Source organism: Neomonachus schauinslandi, chromosome 6, assembly GCF_002201575.2.
Source record: "Neomonachus schauinslandi chromosome 6, ASM220157v2, whole genome shotgun sequence".
Taxonomy (NCBI): Eukaryota; Metazoa; Chordata; class Mammalia; order Carnivora; family Phocidae; genus Neomonachus; species Neomonachus schauinslandi.
The window spans coordinates 148,554,845-148,579,461 of NC_058408.1; the positions used below are offsets into that span (position 1 = coordinate 148,554,845).

At 41.6% G+C, this 24,617-nt stretch overlaps 1 protein-coding gene across 1 annotated transcript in view; it reads right to left on the reverse strand.

The window, feature by feature from the left end:
• The window catches only part of ADAM12 (ADAM metallopeptidase domain 12), a 299,944-nt gene that overhangs the window by 236,319 nt on the left and 39,008 nt on the right, over nucleotides 1-24,617 (reverse strand). Inside the window, exon 3 of the mRNA XM_021703839.1 lies at nucleotides 15,279-15,352. Coding sequence (XP_021559514.1) covers nucleotides 15,279-15,352 — 74 coding nt within the window. The remainder of the gene's footprint in view (nucleotides 1-15,278; nucleotides 15,353-24,617) is intronic.

Sequence of the window (24,617 nt, forward strand, 5' to 3'; positions counted from 1 at the left end):
CTAGAACGGGGCCCGCTGTGGGCAGGAATGGCTTGTTGGTGCCCTTCTGCCTGCACTGAGTAAAGCTCATACACTGAGCATTGTTGTAGGCCTGGCACTGGGAAAAACTCAATCCACTCAACTGTAGGAGGTATTATCCCCATTTTATAGATAAGGTGCCTCAGGCCTGGAGAAATTCAGTGTTGGACTAGCATCTCACAAAGTGCAGGGACTGTGGGATCTCCAATCTGATCTTCCAGTAAATTCTGGATTTGCTGTCCACCACCAGTGAGTTTGGTCATTGAGATTCAGGCCCCTGAATAATTTCTGGATGTGCAATTTCCGGATGACCTCCCAGAGGTGATGGCCCTGCCTTTGAGGCCAGCTGCCACCCCAGGTGACCAGGTGACACCCGAGTCCCACCATCTACAGTGGCACAGCAGGTCTGCCACATGCGCATTGTCTCCACGTGGCTCTCCAGATCTGTCCCGGGAAAGCAGGACAGATCGCCGCAGCCGGCGCTCCAAGCTGCCTGCTGAGCATTCTGTACTCGCAGGCAAACCTGGGTGCACATTTGCATTTGAAAAGTTGATTTCTGTTCCTGCCTGAGATTCTCATAAATCAAAAATGGTCAGTGTTTACAGCAGAGTCCAAAGGGAGAGCCGCTGGGAGAGCCCCAAACACTTAAAAATTCTATATGGGAACCAAGAAAACTTCATCTGAAGACAAGAGACTGGAAGAACTAACACAGGCCCGCTTTTCATCTGCTTCTCATTTAGAAAAATTGGACTACTGGGGAAAAGGGTAACAATAAAAATTGGAAGCAAAAAAAAAAAAATCTTTAAAGGCAAGCAGATCACCCATTCTGAAACACACAGAGGTGGATGCAATCCTACCCTTTCTCGAAGGCCAGTTAATTGTTTGGATAACCTGTCAGGCTGTGGGGAGGGTGACACAGAAATCTGACAGAGGGCTGGTGATCATGGCCACAGTGCCCACGAGAAGAGCTGTCATTCAAAAGCAGGGACCATCAGTCTTAAGACAGATTGAGTCCCTGTGACAGAGCTGTGGCAGGAACAGGATTTGCCTCTGTCAGGCCACCCCAAAGGCGGAGGAAGACCGTCCATAGATCGCTCTGGGAAATATATAATTGTGTAACATGTCATGTGTATTTAGTTATATATTTATAGATATATACACATGTGTACACACATATATATACCAATGTACTGGTGAGTTTAAAGAAAATAGATTATACTTAGAAAAAGGCAAAAAAAATAATTATTTGGAGAAGATGGCAGGGCAAAGATGGAAAGAGGAAGAAAAGTATGTCATTTACCTAGTTTTCCCTGTACATTAATCAGAAATCTTAATTTATCAATACCCCTTAGTGAGTATTTGTTTTAAATCAATTCAGACAAGCCTGTCGGTTGCTATTCTATAAAATGGGGCTGGGTTTAAGCACTGCAAAGAATAGGGACCCCATAGGACTTCTCTCCATATCCCAACCCCCAGACACTGTCTGAAACAGTCTGTCGAGCAGATGCACGGATGAACCAACAGGAACGGAAGAGCAGAATGCATGACATGGAAATCAAGTACTTTAATATCAAAACACGAAAAATAAAAATGGCAAAACATACCTCAGATTAAAAGTTCTTTTCTCCGTTAATAAAAAAAATAAAGACTGATGATCCTTTTAATTAACGGAGTATTTTTTAATACTCCACTTAGAAAATTTTGAAGGAACCAACATTCAAATCTTACCTTCTAAGGATCCCTAATTTCTGTGTTTAAATCATAACCTGTAGATGATTTTCAGGGCATAAATCAAGTTTGCACTACTGTAGAATTTTTTTGCTAAGTCACTGAAAATATAGCCTGAACTAATAGGTTTTTCTAAACAGAGCATGTTGGTTACTAGTTCAACCTAACAAAATGAACGTACAAAATTGAGTACTATAATGACTGATATTTATGTAATATTATAACTATATAATACGTTAGGAGATATATTTCTCTATGTTCATGTCAGTATAGAAATTTAATGACAAATATATTCTGGGAAATCCCACTCTTTATATAATATTTGTATTTGTATTTCCACTTATAGGAATACCATGCCAATGATTATTAAAAAAATGATGTCGATTCATTGAAGTATTTATCCAGTTCCTGTCATTGGCAACAAAAGGTGCTCCCTTTCCTTAAACTCATTCCAATGACAGTGTCCTCTGCAAATCAATCAGGATTTCTATCTAAGGATGTCAGAGGGAAAGAAGGAAACACACAATGGGGTTCAAAAGGATTAGTACAATCACTCTTTGTGGACAAAAAAATTGTGTTAGGTTTTACCACAAAAAAGACACTGTTTTATTTTTGTGATCTATAGTGTATATATATAAAAGAATATGAAAAAACAAACACTCACGCACCCATCACTGGGTTTAAGAAATAGAACATAACTAGCATCCTGAAGGCATCTCAGAGCCTTTCCTTCCGTCACCATGTTTGCTTTAAAAATTATTTTCAAAGACTTGAAGGGGATTAGGGCGATGGTCATGTATCATTGTGTCATGAAGGCTCTCCAACTTTTTAAAAAATTCTTTACTTAAATTCAATTTAGTTAACCTACGCTGTATTATTAGTTACTGGGGTAGAATTTAGTGATTCATCAGTTGCTTATCACACCCAGTGCTCGCTCCATCACATGCCCATCACCCAGGCACCCCATCCCTCTGACCCCCTCCCCTCCAGCAACCCTCAGTTTGTTTCCCATAGTTAAGAGTCTCTTATGGTTTGTCTCCCTCTCTGTTTTCATCTTATTTTATTTTCCCTCCCTTCCCCTATGTTTCTCTGTTTTGTTTCTTAAGTTCTGCATATCAGTGAAATCATATAATTGTCTTTCTCTGACTGACTTATTTCACTTAGCATAATACTCTCTAGTTCCATCCATGTCATTGCAAATGGCAAGATTTTGTTCTTTTTGATGGCCGAGTAATATTCCATTGTATATATATATACCACATCTTCTTTGTCCATTCATCTGTCGATGGACATCTGGGCTCTTTCCATAGTTTGGCTATTGTGGACATTGCTGCTATAAACATTGGGGTGCAAAAGCAAAAATTAACTTTTGGGACTTCATCAAGGCTCTCCAACTTCTAACAAAAATGCCATCTATGCCTCAGGCTAAGAGTTGATGCTTCTGCTGTGACTCTCTCCCATGAGTGGTATTCCATACTTGCTTTATTGTGTTGGCCATGAACTTCCCCTGAGCACACACATCTCCCTTAGATACACAATCTCACATATTTAAATCTCCCAACAGAATAGAATTTTAGGTCTCCAGGGAGTAGAGCTCCGAGCCACATGGAAGGAGTTACTCACTCAGGGTTTCCTGGTTCACTAAAATACAGCTAAATATGAAATCTTGGATCTCACAGGAATTGCCTAACTGGTCTCGATGCTTAAATACAGTATGTTATACGTGATCCCTCATCTAGTATTGTAAGTACAATTCCTCCCAGTATGACCAGTTCAAGAATTCCTCTGGGACAAGTAAGAATGTATTCTAATTCAGGAAATTACTGAATGGCCATACATCTTAGAGGGGAAATGTGCCCCTTGACAACCATCCAACCCAGTTCCTACATTGATAAGCCATTGTTTTCTTTTTTTCTTTAATTTGGAAAATATCTTGTTTTTAAATTTATTAATTGAAGTGCAGTTGCTATATATTAATTTCAAGTGTACAGCACAGTGATTCAACAATTATACACATTATGAAATGCCACAATAAATATATTACAATATAACCAACTATATTCCCTACACTGTATTTTTTTATCCCTGTGACTTACTCAGTTTACAACTGGAAGTCTGTATGTCTTTATCCCCTTCATTCATTTCAGATTGCAAATGAGAAAAATCAGGACTAGAGAGGTTAATTAATTTGCTGAAAGTCACAAAGGTTACAAATACCAGAAATTTCATATTTCTTCCTTCTTGATCCAATGTTTCATCCCTATACTACAGTAAACCTCTTTGCTCTTGGGGGAAAAAAAGAGCAATGATAGGCACACATCATACTTCCCTAAATGGTCATCTTCATGACTTCTATCAATATGAATTAGAATTGCTGTTCTGAAAATAGAATAAAATAAAGAAGCATTAGTTGGTTGGTGGTGGGGATATTCTATAGATCTGGAGGAAAGCCATTAATTTATGTGTCTTTTTTAGCAAACTTGAATCATTTCTGGGATATAATAGAGCATAAATGAGTTAATTAACAAATTAATAATATATGACCATCTGCATCAACATTACATTTTGGTTCTACATGCAAAAGTTACTTTGAAAAAGCATCAGTTTTGAATAAACAACTTCCTAAACAAAAAGAGATTTGTGTAATGCCTATGTAGGTAATTGATGGTCCAATATGAAAATACAGACTTTTGAATGAGGAAGTATTTATAGAGCATAAGAAGTAATGTAATCAAGTCATAAGCATGACTATATTTGGTATACAATAATAAATTTGACCCAAAATTTAAGTGTATTTTAAACATAGTTATTAAATTGTAGGGATAGTACTTTTAGTTAAGTTTTTAATGTCATTTTATATATATATATATATGAAATTTTTTAATATATATATTTCTCCACTTAACCAACCTCCTAATATTCTATATATTTTATCAATATACAATACCACCAGGACTTCAGTAAAAATGTTAATAATTCTTTACTTTGTGAAAACCACATATAAAAACCATACCCCACAACTCCTAAGGGAACTTCTGTGGCATTGAGATTTGTCACCTGGGTGTTGCTTGGTTACTAATATAGCGCAGAAGGAATATCCATTGGAGTCTGTCAGATTTTTAAAGAAAACCAAGAAACTGATCAACAAAACCCTGTAGGCCAGTTAAGATTGAAGAGGTAACCTTAGAAGTGCTGTGAAAATAACTTTATGTGTAAATAAATTGTCTCCCATAATAATTCTCCTGCTGTTGAGGTTGCTCTTATATCGTCTTATCTGCCCACATGTTTTTCATAAGGAAGAAAATCTTTAAAAAATAAAGAAATTCTGTTCTCCACTTATGTTAAGCCCACTTCAACCCACAGTGAAATCCACCAGCACACTGAAAGAAGTGACTGTTTCATAACATTTTTAGATAAATGCCCTTCTATTTTTGTCAGGTGTACTTGCACAAGCATGGCTAGCCTCAGCGTCTTTTCAGGCTGTGGGTCTTTGAAGAATTTACTGCCGCTTTCCTTTAGTCTGACTAAGTCTGCTTATCAGTGGAACACTTGCCTTAACTTGCCATTGTCATTGGCATGGAAACAGCCCTTGAGGGACACGTGATGTCTGGACTCTAATTCAGAGCCCCGGTTCTCATGCCAGCAAGACTGGGATCAATTCCTGCTTTCTTATTCTGACCCCTGAGTATCTGCTTCCAGGTAGGAATGCAGGGACATGTTTGCTTTTAAAAGAACAGGAAAATTTGGGTCTCTATAGAGAGGTTTCAGAGTCAGGCTTATATCCTGTACTCTAACAGCTGCTCAGGGACAGGCTCTGGCACACCTCTGCATCCCCATGGAACCTGTCGTGAATGTGGGTGCTCAACAGGGGACCATGGAGTGAAGGCCCAAGTGTGAGGTGTTAAATTTGAGGAATACAGTAGCCACCAACAGGCAAAGCAGAGCAATGATTAGAAGTGTTCCTGCGTTTTTCTCAAACTTCAGGGTAACCAACAGTTGATGAGGAAAAGTTCTTCTCTGCAGAAGAATTCCAGCTAAACAATGCAGAAGGGATGATAGAATTAGAACTCCACCACTTTGCAAGACCCAAAGAAAGAACTGATCCAAACAGTCGTTGTTAATGGCCCCTGACCCTGGCAGGTTAAGACTCACATGGGGTTTTATGACAGAAGCCTCAGGATGATCCTTGAACCCAGTGATCAATCCAACATCACAAAACTCCCAATGTGATATAAGAGGACACAGCATCATCTGTGAGGTAGTCCTACCAAAAAACCAGAACCTGCATCTGCTCAAGCCTATAGATCTAACTACTGGTTAACAGAAAACACAGGGGCCAGAGGAACGGGCTAGCTAATCCCGTGGGGATGCAATCAGCAAACTAGCATATGAAAAATTCTACTGGCAGCAAAACCTGGTTTCATCCACAGGGACTGCAAAATTTCAAAGGCAAGAATTAAAAAGAGAGACCATTAAAAAAGGCTTAGCTGTAGCAACCAAATGTAATGTGGGGAGCTGTGTTTATACACGGCTTCAAACAATCTAACTGCCAAAAAGTGTTTCAAGCTTTCTGGAGAGTTAGTCTTACGTCTTACCAGATCAATGAGTCATGATGTCCCACAAACAGAAGCACTATGGTCTTTCTGTCAAGGATGAGACAACTGGAAAAAGGCAAGGGACTTGCCGTACATACACCAGCCTGCACAGCATCTGTATGTCATCATGCCTGCCACACCACAGGGAAGGGGCAGTCAGATGATGGCCACAATGACAACACCCCGCTTGCCCTCCAGGCACCGGAGACCACCTGCACGTAACTGGGACAACCCATTATTTTCCATTTATGATGCAGTGTTCTGGGGAGGAGCCCTGAGGATGCGCAGGATTTTCATCAGAAAATCATAAATCCAAGGCACAAGAAGTGAAGGATTAGAAGTGACGTAATTAGACTTGGAAATCCACTTCCATATCAAAGACCTTGTCAAACCCTTTAAACTTTAAAGAAGTCCATTCAAGGACACCATACTCTCAAACTGGAATGCAGAGGGGCACTGTTTTAGAAAGGCTGATCTTAACCAGTTAAGGCACTTTAAAGTTAAGTCAGGTTGGGGAACAAAAAACTCTAAAAATGGTGTTCTGACCTTTTCCAACGTCTTTTATAACTTCAGAGACTGAAATGAGGAGGGAAGCTCAAGCAAACATAGTTCTTATTCAGCAAACAAAATTTAACCCAATTAGAAAGAACTTAAATGTTAAGAGACTTTAACCGCATTCGGAAGGGGTTTGGTGTAGTTAGAAGATGGCCGAAGTCCATCAACTGCATGAGTCTACAATCACGCTCAGAGAATTTTCAACTGTCCTTCCCTACTTCATCAAAGTGCAGAGGTGACCCCTCTGATACAGCCCAATGCCCCAAAGTAGAGGATGGAGCTGACCATGCTGCCGAAATCAGACAACCTGAAAAGGTGTGGTCACTTCCTGTAGGAAAGGCCATTCCCATGGCCAATGCATTAGCTAAGACAGAAACCCCAAACTAGAAGGATCTGGTGGGCTGGCATTTCCCTGCCAGTCCCAACACCATCCAGCACAACTTTCTGCCATAATGGAAATGTTTATATAGCCATACGTGGCAATAAGCATGTGAACTATAACTAGTGTAACAAAGTAACTAAAGTTTTTATTTAATGTAAATAGCTTCATGTGGTCAGTTATGAATATAACTCCTTGTGGAATATGTCAAAAATACAATCCTCAGGCCTTATAACTGGAGATTTTGGTTCAATAGAGAGACATGGGGCTAGGTATCTGCCTTTGGAACAAGCTCCTCAGGTGATCCTGGTGCTGGTGGTCCCGAAATAATGCACCAGACTTGAAGGAGGACAGGAGTCTCTGTATGCACTCCCAGCAGAGGGAGCACCCATTACATGGAGACAAGACAGACTACAGAAAGATGTGGAATAGGGCACCTGGGTGGCTCATTCGTTAAGCGTCTGCCTTCGGCTCAGGTCATGATCCCAGAATCCTGGGATCGAGCCCCACAACGGGCTCCCTGCTCCACAGGAAGCCTGCTTCTCCCTCTCCCACTCCCCCTGCTTGTGTTCCTGCTCTCGCTGTGTCTCTGTCTGTCAAATAAATAAATAAAATCTTTAAAAAAAAAAAAAAAAGACAGATGTGGAATAGGGCCTAGAGCAAGCCTGGCCCCACAGTCTCACCCTACTGTGTTCCCACCCAGATACCACATGAAACACTGACATTGCCTTGGGTTGTGACAGCTATCTAGACATTCTCAGGGTCATGGCCAGGGCCTCACGATGTCCCATCCCACCACAGGCTGGTGCTCTTCAGCTCATAGCCCCCAGCCACTGCTATACTTAGGCAAAATACCCACAGATCCCAAAGAAATGTCATGCCCAGTCCAACATGATAACCTTCCACAGGTCACCTTCCTGAGTGGATTCTGTTAGGCCCAAAAGTTGACCCTCCTGCAAGGCTCTGAGGACCACGCCCACTACAATCTATGTCTTGGTGTCCCCAAACCTTGCTCAAAGGGCAAGTTCTTGGTCCTTTGTTAGGGTTTTCTATTCTGATCAAAGATCATCAATCTTCTAGCATTTCATGTCTAAGAATGATCCTTTCCGTTACCCCACACATTCAACTGTTCATCAGTTTCTGCCCATCCACCCACCCCCCCACCCCCCCGCCAACATCTCTCATCTATTCCTTTCTGTGGAGTCTCCATTGCTTGGGGCCATTACTAGCTCTTCCCTGTTCACCAGCGATAGCTTCTTATCCCACCCACTCTTTACCACCCCCAATCTCATCTTCACATGTAGCCAGAATGTTATTTTAAAAACTAAATTTTATCATGTCATTGCCCTGCTTACAGGTCTTGCTCCCATGGGGTACCATTGTCCCTATGAGAAAATACTTAGGTCCTTATCATGGAGCACGAGGTCCTATATGGGCTGGCTTCCAGTTCCCTCTTACTATCCCCCTCTTGCACACTAGCACACCGACTTTCTTAGTGTTTGAAACACTTCAAAGCTCCTTCCCCCCTCCCAGGACTCTTATGCCTGCTCCTCCTTCTCTGGTAATCCTCTACCCTCTGCCCTTCTTTAACTGGCCCACTCTGATTCATGTGGGGCTCAAATGCTTCATCACACAGCTTCCTTTCCTAGGCCAGACGATCTCACACTTGTCTTCCTCAGCTCTTAGCCTCACTGTCTTTTATTATAGTTTTGTGATGGCCTGTTTAACATTGAAGTCCTTGACTGACCTCTAAGAGGACAAGGACTTGACCTTGTTTTCTCTATCTCCAGTGCCAACCACAAGTATCTGGTATTAAATAAATATGTGTGAACAAATGACTAAGTGAATAAAGACTAAAGAATTATTACTGATTAATTTTTACTAATCATTTGAATTAATAAAGATTTGTGGATGGTAGAAGGGAAGCTGAGAGACAAAACCATGAAACAGAGTAGAATTTCCGAGACGTGGTTTTGTCCTTGCTAGTTCAGTCATAATTAGAACCATTTGATGGATTAAAGCTGGAGGCTCTAACAGGCAGGCTGGACTTCCTCTGCAAGAGTAGAAATGAAAAAAAAAATAGCACTCTATACACAAAAACTTAAAAATTTTTAATCCCTGAAGATGTCAATATTGTGAAATTAAGACTATTGCAGCAACAGGAACCCAAAGGATTAGCTAATCCTTTCCAGCTCTTGTCAGAATTGGGCTCTTTGGCCATCTTCAAGACTCACGGGCAAAGATTAGGCATAATCTGATCTCCACTAACTTAGGAAGTTTGAAACAGGACATAGTTTCAGTAAAGCCAAGGGTATACTTAGGTGAAATAACAAATACCACTGGGTCCACAGGAATAGGGCACTGAGTCATTCAAACCTGATTATCAAAAACAACAGCGGCTCTAATCTTTCAGCACTCACTATACACAGACTTTTATTCCTTCTTGCAAACGAGAAAACAGAGAATGTAAGCAGCTTATTGTTGGAAGCAAAGCTGGGTTTCAAAGCCTGGTTTCTTGATTCCAAACCCTGTGTCTTTTCCTGAAGCTTTCTCCTTGAATAATTAGTGTCTTACACCATCCAAGACAGACCTTCACCCTCCTGGTGACTCACTTCTGGCTTGGCCCAGCCTGTCCACGTTCCATCATTCACTCATAACGTAAGTGCTCATTGAGTGCCTACCACCAGTCAGACCCCATGGAAGTGGATGGAGGGCAAGCTGAGACCCTGGCCCTGGCCTTAGGGACATCTCTGGTTGGTGGGAGAGGGAAGGGAAGTCCAACGGTGGGAATGAGAACTGTGGCAAGCACCTCTCCAAGATCGTGTGTGGGGCAGCACAGGGGGAGGGTTCTGGATATAGCCCGACAAGGTCACTGCACAGCAGGACCCCAGCCACTCCGGTTTAGGGCCAAGGGCACCCAAGCACACAGGCCGGTGGCAGTCACCTCAGCAGCCACACCACCTCAGGGGCTCACGTTGTTTGTGGGTCCCATTCATGAGAACTGCGAGGAAATTTCCTTCTGAACTTACAACGTTTATTTTCTGTTAACCCAAGCATAGGACTTTACATTTATCCCCATTAAATCCCATCTTGTTAGTTTTGGCCCATTGATCCAGACTGCTGATATCTCTATAATCCAGATCCTGCAATGCAGAGCACTTACCCCCTCCAGCTTTGCATTGCCAAGAAGTGTGATCTATGCACCTTTTATGTCTTCATAAGGATGGCTCTGGAAATCGTGGGTCATGCCGAGGCCTTGTACACAGCCCTAGGGCCACTGACTGCATCTCAATCCAGCTGTCCAGCACAGTTTGGGTCAACACGAACAATAGATCATATCCTCTGGGTAGTTATTTGGACAACTACTAACCTATCCAAAGCATCTCTGCACCAGCTACATTTCTCCCTCCCACATCATGAAACCCTGAGAGATGTCGTCACATAAACACCTTCCCAGATATTTACACCCATGTCCGACCAACTTAAAATGTCCTTTCTGCTACTATTTGAGTGAATATTAATTAGATTTGCCCCTTCAGAGATGTCTGGAATTATTCCAGACAGAATTAAAGCCAATGCTAGAGTTCTTCCAACGCAGAGACCCGGCAAAAATAAATTCAGCAGGCCACGGACTCCCCCCGACACCTGCCTTCTGTCAGTGAAGGGCCAAGGCTTAAAAACAGAAAGCTCGGTAAGTTTGAGAGATTTGGGGAGTGTGATCTACTGCCATCACTTCTAATTATCCTAAACTGGAAAAACGGATGTCTAAGCTGGCCAGCCTGTCTAATAAAGCATTTTGATCAAAGATGCAGTTGCACAGAGCACCTGTTTGAGGGATGGCCTGAGAGTCCACGGGGACCCAGGAGAGTTATGGAAGTCATAAAGCGGTCCCTGCAGTTCCGAAGGCAGACAGCAACACTGTAAAAAATGCTCCTCCAGGGAAGCTTTGAGTCTCTTTAAACATTCAATTATGGCTATACAAACACATATTTTAAGTGAACAGCATCCGATCTTTGCACAAATTAGGGATGCTAGGAGGCAAATAGAAGAGATTCCCTGAAACAACTATTTAATACAAATTCCATCCCGTTTCATGAAGAATTGGTGTATGTGATGAGTTTTTGAGCAGGGTTAATTAGGTGACCCTCTTTTAGCATTAGCTGTGGATTATGGCTCTTATGATTGAAGGAACTGAGGCTACCTTTATTTTGGTTGTGATTTCCAAGCAGGTTTTTAATTAAAACAGATTTATGGATATTTAAAGACCCAGTATTCAATGGGCAGAGCTTCTTAGCCCTTTGAAAGTTGCTGGAGGTCCTTCTAAAACACATTTCCTTTTTATTAATAATAAATACTCCAATATCCTTCTTTTCAACCATTTTTAAGTTTTTATGGATTTTTTTCCCTTCAGTGTAAAAAGTTTTCTTAATTTTAATAGTAATATTTTCTTTTATTATGTTATGTTAGTCACCATACAGTACATCATTAGTTTTTGATAGTAATGTTTTTGGTTTTTTTTTAAAGATTTTATTTATTTATTTGACAGAGACACAGCGAGAGCAGGAACACAAGCAGGGGGAGTGGGAGAGGGAGAAGCAGGCTTCCTGTGGAGCAGGGAGCCTGATGCGGGGCTCAATCCCAGGACCCTGGGATCATGACCTGAGCTGAAGGCAGACGCTTAACCAACTGAGCCACCCAGGCGCCCCAATAGTAATGTTTTCTTGTTGTAAAACATGGATGAAGTAAATGTCTTCCATAATCTTACTAGTCAGAGATACATGTACACGTGTATAATTTTAAAATCAAAACTGAATACCCTATAAAATATTATCTAACATGCTGTTTACATTGATTACATCATGAATGCTTTTTACAACGATGAAGATCCCCACCATCGCCTTTAATTGCTACATAGAGCTCTATTTTGTGGCTAAGTCATAATTTAATCAATCTCGTATTGATTTAGGTAAAATATTCTACGGTGAACATCCCTGAACACAGGGCTGATTCGCAGCCTATAGGCATGATGCAGGGCACTTACAGGTTACCTTCTGGTTGGCCAGGCTCTCTACTGTGCTGGTTAAATATTCACATTTATCTTGCTTGAACATTTGAGTTCTTAGACCTTAATTTGGGTAAATTCTCTAATTGGATCTATTGGGCCAAAGGCTGTAAGAATTAAAAATTCTACGTTCTACTGGACAATGGATTATATTTTGTGTCCGGCAGCATCAAGAGCTGGAAGCATACAAGCATTTTACTCTACCCATAAAATTACAGATTTTTGGTATTCATGGTCTCAAAAGTGAAGTCCATATGAAACACATAATTTTTTTTTCAACAAAATATTATGCTGAAGTATTTGGGGGGAGTGCAACATTAAAATAGTAATATTGGCATGTTCTAATTATGAAAATGTTATTTTTAGCAGGGCACAATCTCTACAACTGCTATAAGTAGTATAATTAAAATAAAGCCATAGAATGTCATAGGAGCATATCAAACACTCTCCATATAATTTCTAACATGTAGGTTGACAGTGAGGTTGGGAAGAGAGATATAAATCAAGAAGAGATAGTTTTATGTTTTCAACTTTTTAAATTTTGGGAGTATTTTGTGAAAGGCCCAGAAGTAGAAGTGAGCAAATTAAGGCAGCTTTTTAAATGATCTTTTATACAAATTAGCCACTGTCAAATAGTCATTGTGTATTATACTACCTGCCCTAGTAGAAGAAACCATTTTCTTTTTTTTTTTTTTTTTAAATCTTTTTTTTTAATTTTATTTATTTATTTGAGACAGAGAGAATGAGAGAGAGAGCACATGAGAGGGGGGAGGGTCAGAGGGAGAAGCAGACCCCCTGCCGAGCAGGGAGCCTGATGCGGGCCTCGATCCCGGGACTCCAGGATCATGACCTGAGCCGAAGGCAGTCGCTTAACCAACTGAGCCACCCAGGCGCCCAGAAGAAACCATTTTCAAAAAGAACCACAAATGAGGCTATTGAGCCACTTCAGAGACTCAGAGAACCAGAAGGGCGCTAAGAGCTGCATTTCTATATGGAAAAGCATGTCCATTATAAAGCTAAATGAAGCAAGTTATCAAATTGCGCACAGGCCACAATATCCGCTAGGAAGACAAAACAAGCAAAGCTTATTTATAAGGAAAACATGTCTTTGGACAATCACTAAAATATTCATCAGGATTGTGTTTGGTAATAGAAGTATTTTCTTTTGGCCCTTTGATCTTTTGTTCCCCTACAATTTTCAATTTTCTGCACTGGACATGTATTCCTTTTAGAGTAAAAACAAATAGATTAAGGTTTTTATTAAGTTGATTTCTGTTCCTCTACCTGCCGTCCTACCACCATCTACAGGTCTGCAGTTGGCACCACTCCCGGTGTTCACCACATCCCCCAACACTCTGACAAAAGGAGTGGTTGCCCAAATCCAGCAGCAATCCTAAAACCCCATCGAGGCCATGCATCTCCACCAGAAGCCCTATTCTCTTTTGATCTTTCAGGGAATACCTAGTTTCGTCTGTTGAGATATTTCAAAACCACATACAAACAGCAATTTACAAAAATTAAAATGTCCCACCATATTCTCACATGAAAAAAGAAAAAGAGCGTGAACGTATTTACTTGGCTAAGAGAGACATATCAAAGGCAACACAGAGGTTTCTGTTCAGCTCCCTGTTCATTCAAGACATGTGCCCGAACCTCTATTTTAAGACCATCAAGTCATGAGGAAGGCTAAAAACATCATTTATTGCTTACACATGCCTTTAATCCGTTTAATGGTGAGGAGTAAACATACAAGATATATTAAAAGGCAGGTTGCTATCCTATTTTACCTATATTCATGTTAAGCATATTTATTTTTAAATGTATGTATTTACATGGATCTCTGTTTTTTTAAATTGCTGTTGGCCATGGTATTAGATACGGGATGGGAATGGGAGAACTGGCCATGGTGACCCCATTGATCTGACTTGCTTGTGACCCTCAAATCAAAGCACTGATACCGTAAGTGATCGGATCTGTTCACATGGAGACAGAATCAGATTTTGTGACATCTGTCTCTGGCAAGAGCTCAGCCCAGTGAAGCTCTCTCATCTACATGATCACATCAGCAAAAAGTCTGCATTTCACTGATGGGTGAGGAATAGGCACCAGTGATTCTGAAGATAGAAACTTCTAGAAGTTTTATCTATCCAGAAGATAGAAACTCCTGTTTCGAATCAAGCAGGACATGGTTAACTTCATTTACATCTTTAAATACAAATTACTTATTATGAGCACGCAGATCTTTCCTGGTACTAATCAAATAGAATAGTATGGCGTCTTCTGGGTCTAAGGAACCCAGGGGGCTGCCAGGGCATAAAGGATGACAAGAACAGGGCTTGTGTTACTTACGCCTCGAAGCAGACAGTTTTCTACTGGGAAGTCATACAAAATACGTAATAATATCCATCTGCTCCAGGAAAAAAAAATATAATGCCATTTTTGGAAATTTAGATAGTTTCACAAAAAAAGGTCAAATTTTTAAATAAAAAGATAAAATAAATACTTTGTGCCACTGGAGACAAGCTCTGAAAGATAAATAAACCCTTGGTATTTCTCAGGGAAAAAATAGAGGTTCTATTCATTTGAAGCTATTTCTCCTTATATAAGCCAGGAATTGTGAAAAGTCAACTAATTATGGAACGCTATTACTTGAACAGAAGATGCTTAAATTCTATCCTTGACAAATCAGGCTTTGAAAAAGAAACATCAGAACTATGAGAAAAACCTGCTGATTTACAAAGCTTTTTTTTAGAGTGATAAAATTCTTCATTTTTCCACTTCATTTTTTCAAGTTAATTCCAGCCTCAGATCCAAATTGGGATTATGAATCCGTGCATTTCATTCTGTTTCTCTAAATGCCAATGTAAATTACACAGCACTTTGAACCCACAGCTCCTAACTTTCTCCCATGGCACAGTACAGAAGAATTAACGTGACTTACTCATTTCTTTCCAGATGTACGATCAGTTCTTTGCTTTCCAGTTGCATTCGAAAATTCAACACTTCTGGATGATTCTGAAAGATAAATAAGAGAAATCAGCTGAAACACATTTCACATTGACTTGCCAACATTTGAATGTTCTGAAGGCATATTCAATAGAGGGAGAGAAAAATACATTTTCTTCTTGGGACCATTCTGATATCCCAAGTAGAGGAGACCAGGTGAACCAGGATCATAGTCTGGAGGATGCACCACCCTCCGGGATGGCACGAATGTGGCCTGGACCCCTTTCCTTTGGGCACATACCCCTGAGATCCTTCTTGACTACCCCCACCTCCCACAATGAATTCGTCCCTCAGTTTCCCTGTCTCTATAAATAGCACCTTCACTTCCCCAGCTGCTCATGTCAGAAATGTGAAGTCCTGCCTAAAACCTTCTCCCTCTCCAGCTCCTCTTAATCCATGAAAAGGTCTTGCAGGGCTGCTCTCCAAAACACAGATCCTGTTACGTCTTAAACCCCTCCACCTCTCATCGGGATTACCGCAATGCCCTCCTAACCTGGGTCCCTCCATATCTACCTTTGCTTTCCTCCCATTCATTCTCCAATGGCAGCAGAAGCTTATCTTCAAAAACACCTCCTCATCAACCCAACTCTGATTCTAGGGAGACTGCACTGGTGTCCCACGATAAGATGCCACCTCTTTAATGTGGCCAGCGCTGCCCGTATGGCTCTCGTCCTCACTCACACGGGCCTCACCGGCAGCTCAAACACAATGAGCTCCTCTGTAGTGCTGATCTTTGCATGCTGTTCCCTCTGCCTGGAATGCTCTCCCTCCAGGTCCTACACTCGGTACCAGCTTTAATGTCAGTAAGTCAAGGAAACCTCACCTTGCTCCTAAGTCTCATTGCGTGCCCCTCTTCCCAGGCATGCTTTCTTCCAGTCTCCTGTCCTTTCCCTCCTTGTGGAAGGAAGAACTTCCTTCCTACTTGTAGTAACTCAGTATGTTGATTTGTAGATCTACTTGCTTATTATGTCCACAGAGGTGCCAGATAAGTAACAGAAGCCCAATTAACTTATGGTGAATGAAGGAATTAATGAATAGGGCGAATGTCTCAACCAATCTCTTCTCCTTCTCACGAGGCAGACATCCTCCTTCTCCTCTGGGCTCCAGGAAACCCCACTCATGTGTGCCCATCTGTCAGTGGGGACAGGTAACTATATTTTTTCTGTTCTGCCCCAGAAATCCCAGTGAGTTTCTTGCCCTGACCTGAGAATGTACCTGTGTGACCATGTCCCTTAACTCACACCCTTACCTCAATGTGTGGCACACTCCTACCTGTGAGCCCAATCATTCAGAGTCCTTGCCCAAGTCAAAATCGACTTGCCAACTCAAAGGTATTCTGTGAAGCCCCCTGCCCCCTTCCCTGCTGTGTACTCCTAGTGATTCTGAACAGTCACTTCCAGCCCCTCCTTATCCAGATCAGCATATGTCAAATGGGGGTTCTACGTATCCACGGGGCAGTTCTCACTAGGAGAATTTAAAATTTTCAATGTTGATTTTTAAAAACAAATCATTTTAAAAACAATTTTTAAAAACAACTGTCTGGGTGACAAGTGAAGGGCAAAGACGGGGTTAATGCACAAATAATGTAGTCAACCTGAAGAAGGGCCAAACGCCATCAAAGCCCAGGGCAGGAATTAAGGTTCCTTAGGGGCTTAAAAGGAGCAAAGTAGAGTAGAGCTGGGTCATCAGGTGGAGCTTGCACCACAAGCTCCAGGGCGCCCAACTCCCCGCGGTCACCGCCACATCAGGACTGCACTCGGCGGCTCAGTCCTGCGCAAACGTCATCACCGCAGGAGATTGGTGCTGCCGATCTCAGTGGTTGTGGTTTCGCCTGCCTTTGCTCTGGAAGTTCCTTCAGTTTCATGCTTGTATAGTGAAAATAAGACCTTTATTTGTGGTGTTCTAATATTCCAGTGTTAAGAGACACTATCATAACTTCAGAGTTCAAGGGACTTTTCTTACAACATAGCATTTCATCTCTACTATGGATCAACTAACATGTTACTATGTTATAAGAGAAGATGGAGTATAAGCTCCAACATCCAACATTAGTTGAAATGAAACAAATTTAAACAAAAACCCTAACAACAGAAGGTCACATGAGTTTTGGGAAAAGGTTAAAACGTGCATGCACTCATACCATGGGACTGGGACAGCGTCAGGGCTGCCCTTTGCACATCTGGATAGTTTCCGATGTTGAATACGGTAGCCATTAGCCACATATGAATTTACATTTAAATAAACTGAAATAAAATTTAAAAATCAGTTTATCAGTCTCACTGGACACATTTCAGACTCAATACCAAGATGTGACTAGTCGGCAGTCCCCGTTGGACAGAGCAGAGCGACAACGTTCCTACTTTCACAGAAAGTTCAGACATTTCCATCTTCATTGAGCATCTCTGAGTCAATAATAAAGATCTAAAATTTGCAGGGCACCTGGGTGGCTCAGTCGTTTGAGCGTCTGCCTTCGGCTCAGGTCATGATCCTGGGGTCCTGGGATTGAGCTCCGTGTCAGGCTCCCTGTTTGTGGGGAGCCTGCTTCTCCCTCTCCTTCCCATTCATGCTCTTTCTCCCTATCTCTCTCTCTCTCTATCTCAAATAAATAAATAAAATCTTTAAAAAAAAAAAAAAAAGATGTAAAATTTGCATCATCCAATTGCTGCCTGAGTAATAGACTATTTTAAATATTGGTGCCTTCAGGGGATATAATTAGGTGCAAACCCAAGTGGTTTTTTAAGTGCACATTAAGAAAGCTCTTCTCAATTTTAATTGATGAGTCATATTATTTTTAAAGGAGTTACTTAAGCTTGAGAGTTAAACTGGTAAATTTCCATATAAATGAAATGCTTATCTATATTTTCTGATTTTAAACAGATCTTGTTTTATATAGACTCATTCTAGCAAATGACAACACAAACATCTAGAATCTTGTAAAAGCCACACACTGTAATTGACATATTTTGACACTATCTGATGTTTATAAGAATTTTATGGGTTTCTAAGTGCTGAACTTCTAAAATTAATATTACTATTCCCGTCCTATGCAACATTAAACACACATTATGTCTTTAAATTTTAATATAGTGCGTAAAGGTGCTTACAAGTCCTGGATTTGCTTTTGAGTCTGTCACAAGGACTTTTGCCTAAATTTACCTATATTTTCTGACACTGAGATTTAATTACAAATACGCATAGAATGTTCTCTCAACGGTTTGCAACTTGTACTTATTAATGATTTCTTAGAAAAATGGGATTATTAATTAAGTTTACAATAAAACATGAGAACAAAAATATGTCTCAGTATTTGGTCAAGATGTGCCCAATATATGTGTATGTATGTATATTTGAATGTGTTTTATATATGTGTATGTGTAAATAACTTACTTTAATTACAAATTGTCTTTGCCTAAGATATTGAAACCTGTATCACATTTTAAAGATGAATCCTGACAATTATATTTGTGAATAAAAATAAAATATTTGCAGTACCCCTCCCCCCACCTCCGAGTTTAGCTAGTTTAAACATTACCATTTGTACTAATTCCACAGGAAGTCCCTACAGGACCTATTATAACATTCCAATATCAACATCTTTCAAATGAATACATTTTTCCCTAGGGAGGCAAAAAAGATTTTATCTGTATATTTTAGTTGGGATTTAATGGTACAGGAGAAATCAATGGGGAAAAAGAACAGAGAGCTATTTTCATTCAAAACCACTAACTGCATTAGATTGCTCAGTTTAAAAGCATGTATCCATTCCATTTTCTTTTGATTCTTATACATTGGAGATAATGAACTAGTGCTGGTTATATATAGCATTCCTTTTCTTAAAAATGATATATTGATTACCTTAATGGAACTGTGTCTTTTATTGAATGCTTAAAGAACTGCATTTAATTGGGGAAAGTATAACCAAAAAAGAGTATACAAAATGTATCACTACAATTTTATTTTTAATTTTTAAAAAGATTTCTTTATTTATTACTGGGGGAAGGGGCAGAGGGAGAAAGAGAGCATCTCAAACAAACTCTTCACTGAACACGGAGCCCAACGACGTAGGGCTCAATCTCATGACCCTGAGATTATGACCTGAGCTGAAATCAAAAGTTGGATGCTTAACTGACTGAGCCACCCAGGCGCCCCACTACAATTTTAAAAATAATAATTATTAGCGTACCTACCACTCAGCTGAAAAATAAAAATATTACCAGAACCTTAGAAGCCCCTTGTATTAGTTTCCTAAGGCTGCCATAACCAAATACCACAGGCTGGGTAGCTTACCCAATAGAAATTTATTTTTGCATACTTCTGGAAGCTAGAAATCCTGATCAAGGTGTCAGCAGGGTTGGTTTCTTCTGAGGCCCCTCCTCTTGTAAATTCCTCATGGAAACTATGTGGGCAACCTCCCCCAGATGGTGTGCTGTCTTCAGACAGTTCTGCAAAGTAAGGCTCCAGCCAGGACCCCACCACCCATCTCTCGGACCCTCAGTTGCCCTGCCCTCCCTCTGAGATCAACCACAGGGCATCTGTCCAGCACATTCTACTTAACTGGAAGTATGAACAGATGATTCAAAGTGATTTATTAATTAGCTAGGGTTTCTTCCACGATGTGTTGACTTTCTTTAATCTATGTAATTGGGAGCTCCCCCCAAACTTGAATTTAAATTATTTCACCCATGGTGGCTACAAAATATCTCTAGTCAATACATGTAACTTTTCATGGATGCAGGGATGCCTCCAACTGCTTCTTCTCTGATGGATGGAATGATACACAGCATCATCTCCTTGGTGTTTCCATGTCCTTAAAAAAACACCCAATTTTTGGCGACTTAGAAAAAGTCTGAACCAGATCATGAAGTTGCAATAAGGTGGCAGTGAGCCACCAGAAGGAAGGGAATTACAGGAAAGAAAATACAATGTAGGGTCAGTAGCTGAGTCCACTCCCATCCTGGCTTCTCGGTTACCCTTTCAAAGATGATGGTCAGTTCTGACCCATACTCACTCGTCTCAACTGTTGACACTGGAAGCTCGAGGGATCTAATTTTTCAAGCAGAACAACAATATTAAAATACTGCATTTGAGGGACTCTGAAATAACTAGATTTCCTTCCAGCACTAAATAAAGGCTTCAGACGATAGCCTTGGCATTCATGGGGCACAAGGGAGTCATTTATTGCTATGAATATTTAGAGGCAATCTTGATTGCCACTTTAATATTAGTGGGCTGGTTCCAGAGCTGGAAGATATGCACACCGTGGAATTGAGGGAGGGCAAAATTGAATTAACTGCAGGACAGCACAGGAGGGAGTGAAGGCATGGCAGTGCCATAATGGGGCATCCCTGGCTCGGGGACTTTTACTTATTACATAAATGATGATAATGTTTATTCAGGAGTCATCGATAATTTTTGTTCTGACGGAAACTGACCTTAGCAAACACCTTGTTAAAAGATGCAGAAGGGCACATATTAATCTCAGGTAAAAACTGCTTTTGAAATATAGGTAATGTCATTTTTGAGGTTTCCGTGGGTTAAAATGTTGGATTATTTTGAGTACAGATTCTCCTTAAGGTATGTGTGTGACATGACGGGTTTACAGATTTTTTTCAGCCTGCTTCTCCCTTCCCACAACAAAACTCACCACCTCACTGCCCCTGGCATGCGTGATGCTCGTAGTTCAAGTTCTTTATGCTGTGGCTGCTGGAGTGATCACTAATGCTTAAATTTGCAGCAGACATTTTTGATTTTCATTTTAGATTACTGTAGCTGTAGCCCAAACATCTTAAAATCCTTATTGATTCATTGAAATGTTGCCAGTCTTCCCCCGTGCCTCTGTATGCGATGGGTTCGTAGTGCCCCGTGCACTGTGCTCCCTGGCTGAGGACATTGGCTGATTCTGAAGCAGACACGGTCATCTGCCCCCTCCTGGAGCTCACTACTGGTCTGTAAGAAGACAGTGTCAACATGACTTAACAGGAAGCAATCTGGAAAACACTACAATGCAGGTTTCTCAAACTTAACACATCTAAAATTCATTTCTTATTTTACGGCCCCTCCATCCATTCCAAAGAGGAAGTTGGGGAAAATCAAATCAATGCTAGCTCTCCATCAAAGCTAGCCCAGTAACAACGTGCGCTCTCTCTCTCTTTTTTAAGAAATATTTTATTTATTTGAGAGAGAGAGAGAGAGAGCATGAGAGGGGGGAGTGTCAGAGGGAGAAGCAGACTCCCCACTGAGCAGGGAGCCTGATGCGGGACTCGATCCTGGGACTCCAGGATCATGACCTGAGCTGAAAGCAGTTGCTTAACCAACTGAGCCACCCAGGTGCCCCAGACAATGCTCTCTCTTAAAACCTGTCAACGGTAGCCCATTGTACTTAGAATAAAACCATGGCCTTCATACCACGAAGGGTCTGGCGCCTGCTCACCAGGCTTCCCCAGCACACCATTGAGCTGGCCAGGCTCCAACCCACTTCCAGGCCTCTCCACCTGCTGACCCTCTGCATGAAGGTCCTCCCTGGGCTCCAGTGCTAGGTCTCAGGCTGGACATTGCTGCCTCAGAGAAGCAGGGGCCATCTTAGTGGGGCTCTGCTCTCCCATGCCCAGTTCCCACCCTTCATAGATTCCTCATTTGTGATCATTTATTGGTGTGTTTATTTCACTTGTTGACTGGGTATCTCCTAGCAAAACAGAAACTTTGCAGGGAGAGGGGAATTTTTTGGCCTTGTTCCACATTCTGTTCCCAACACCCAGAAGAGGAGCACCTAGAAACATCTGTGGGATGGTGGAAACAGGTACAGAGGCTATCAGAGGTGGCAGAAGGAACGCGGTCTGAGGGGTAGTGAATAAACCCCAAAGCCATAAACGTCAAGTCAGAAGGTATGAAAGGGACATCAGGACTCTCCTCCCCAGGTGGAGCTGTGTGTCCCCAAACAGAAGCCTACAGTCTGTTCCTCTGACCCTAATGGGCTGCCTGCCTCACCCCTGGAGACTGATGTCCCACATGGACCCAAGTGGCCAGACAGAGGATCCCTTTACACTGGGCCTTTGACTATGACTTGCATTCTGTTCTTCTAAGGAGGGTGGGTAGCGCTTGCTGGAAGCTGAATTCTTTACATTTATACTTGGGACTGATAAAAATGTCTAGTTCCTAACACCCTCTTGCTCCTCCTGCTCAGTTTCTTTGGACCTTAGTGATAAAGAATCCAAATCAGGGAAGAGGCGGACAGAGCGGGAGGCAGCAGGGGATGTGATGTTATATAAATCAATGTGAAATATAGGGCAGACTGACAGGGTGGGGGGTAGGGAGAATCAGAAATCAGAGCCATGTCAAGGTGAGGGCGGGTGCTGAGCAAAGTCAGGGTAGGACGGATCTGAGGAAGACTTGTTTGCTGGTAATAACCTACTGGTTATTAACTATCCCAGGCGTGGGGACCGTTCCGTTGGATGCATGGTGACATGGAGGCCTGGGAGCAAGACTGGGTGGTGACATGGTAGCTCTGGGGACAAGGCTGCGCGGTGACACGATGGTGAGATCAGGCTGCTGAAATTCACCTCTGACCACTCTGCTGGGCCTCAGTTTCCTCACAGGGATAACTGTACTGTTTCTGTCTATCAGTGTGGGTCCGCAGAATAATGGGGCCTCAAAGATGTCCTCATCCCTGGAACCTGCAAACATGTTACCTTAGTTGGAAAAAGGGACTTTACTCATGTGACTAAGGACAGGACTTTGAAAGAGGAAGATTATCCTGGATTATGCAGATGGACCCAATGTAACAATGAGGCTCCTTAAAAGCACAGAACCTTTCATTGCTGGGGTCAGAGAGATGCAACACACAGTGGCCTCTAGAAGCTGGGGATGGCCATCAGCTTACAGCCAGCAAGAACGCAGGGACCCGGCCCTACGGCCTCGAAGAGCAGGATTCTGTCAACATCTCAAATAAGTCAGAAATAGATCCTCCCCTAAGGCCTCCACCAAAAACAGCAGTCCTGTGAACACCTTGATGTCAGCCTGGTGAGATCTGAAGCAGAGAACACAACCGAGCTGCCAGACTTCTCATCTCAGAACTGAGAGCTAGTCAATGGGTATTGTTCTGAGCCACTTAAGCCGTGGTTGTTTGTCACAGCAACAACAGGAAACTGACACAATCAGGAGAGACTACTATGAAACTCAAATGGGAAATGTCTGTTGGGAAACCATCCCGTGCGATAAACTGAAAATGCAGGTGTCTTCTAGAAATCCAATCATGAGTGAGACTTCTTCACAGAGTGACTGTGACAAATGCCCCATCACTTATTATTTATTGCTATTTACCCAAAGTACAACTCTTTTAGGTCTTTTGCATTTAGATCTAAATAAGGTTTTTTTGTGGGTTTGTTTGCTTTTTATTTGACAGAGAGAGCGCGCACAAGCAGGGGGAGTGGGAGAGGGAGAAGCAGGCTCCCCACTGAGCAAGGAGCCCGACGTGGGGCTCGATCCCAGGACCCTGGGGTCATGACCTGAGCTGAAGGCTGACATTTAACTGACTGAGTCACATAGGTGCCCTGAACAAGGTTTTTTAAGTTAACAAGTTTTCAAAAAGAAATATTATACAGTCATTAATTGGGGGCCTAGTTATGAGCCAGGTACTGTGCCAGTTCCATATGGGAAGATCTTATACCTGTATGATCAGTACAACAGAAGGGATGGAAGATTCTGCAAGACCCACGGGGATACCGCAAAAGACAGTGGATGCCCTTCATTTTGATGTGAAATATTCTAAAGAAAGTACTTTCTAAGATTTGCTTACTGATATCAGGGACATAATACTAGAAAGTAGCACAGAGCATTGCTTTTCGGAATGACTTGTCTCGTCTTGAAAGACACAGCCGGAAAATAACAGGCTCTGTGTGTATTAACCGGAAAGCTTGGTTTTCAATTCAAAGTTCATTTATCTAACTAATTTGATGTCTGGAAACACTCATGTACCATATTTTTCTACAACACCATATCAAAACTGTCAGTCAGAGGGAGTTAATAGCTTAAGTTGTTAGTTTGTTTGCATGCAAGCTGTCTTCCAGGGAGAATATCCCATTCATATGTTGACTGAGGCCCATTTATAAAGCATTGCTGTAAATCTCTTTCAAATAAACATTAACAGAATATAATAAGCCCTTTAAAAAGTAATCCTGCTATCGCTCAGAGGCACTGCCAAGTCATTGTGTACTAACGAAAGCCCAGCGCAAACAAGTTTTTCTATTACAAACAGAATTACAGCTAATTGCTAATTTTC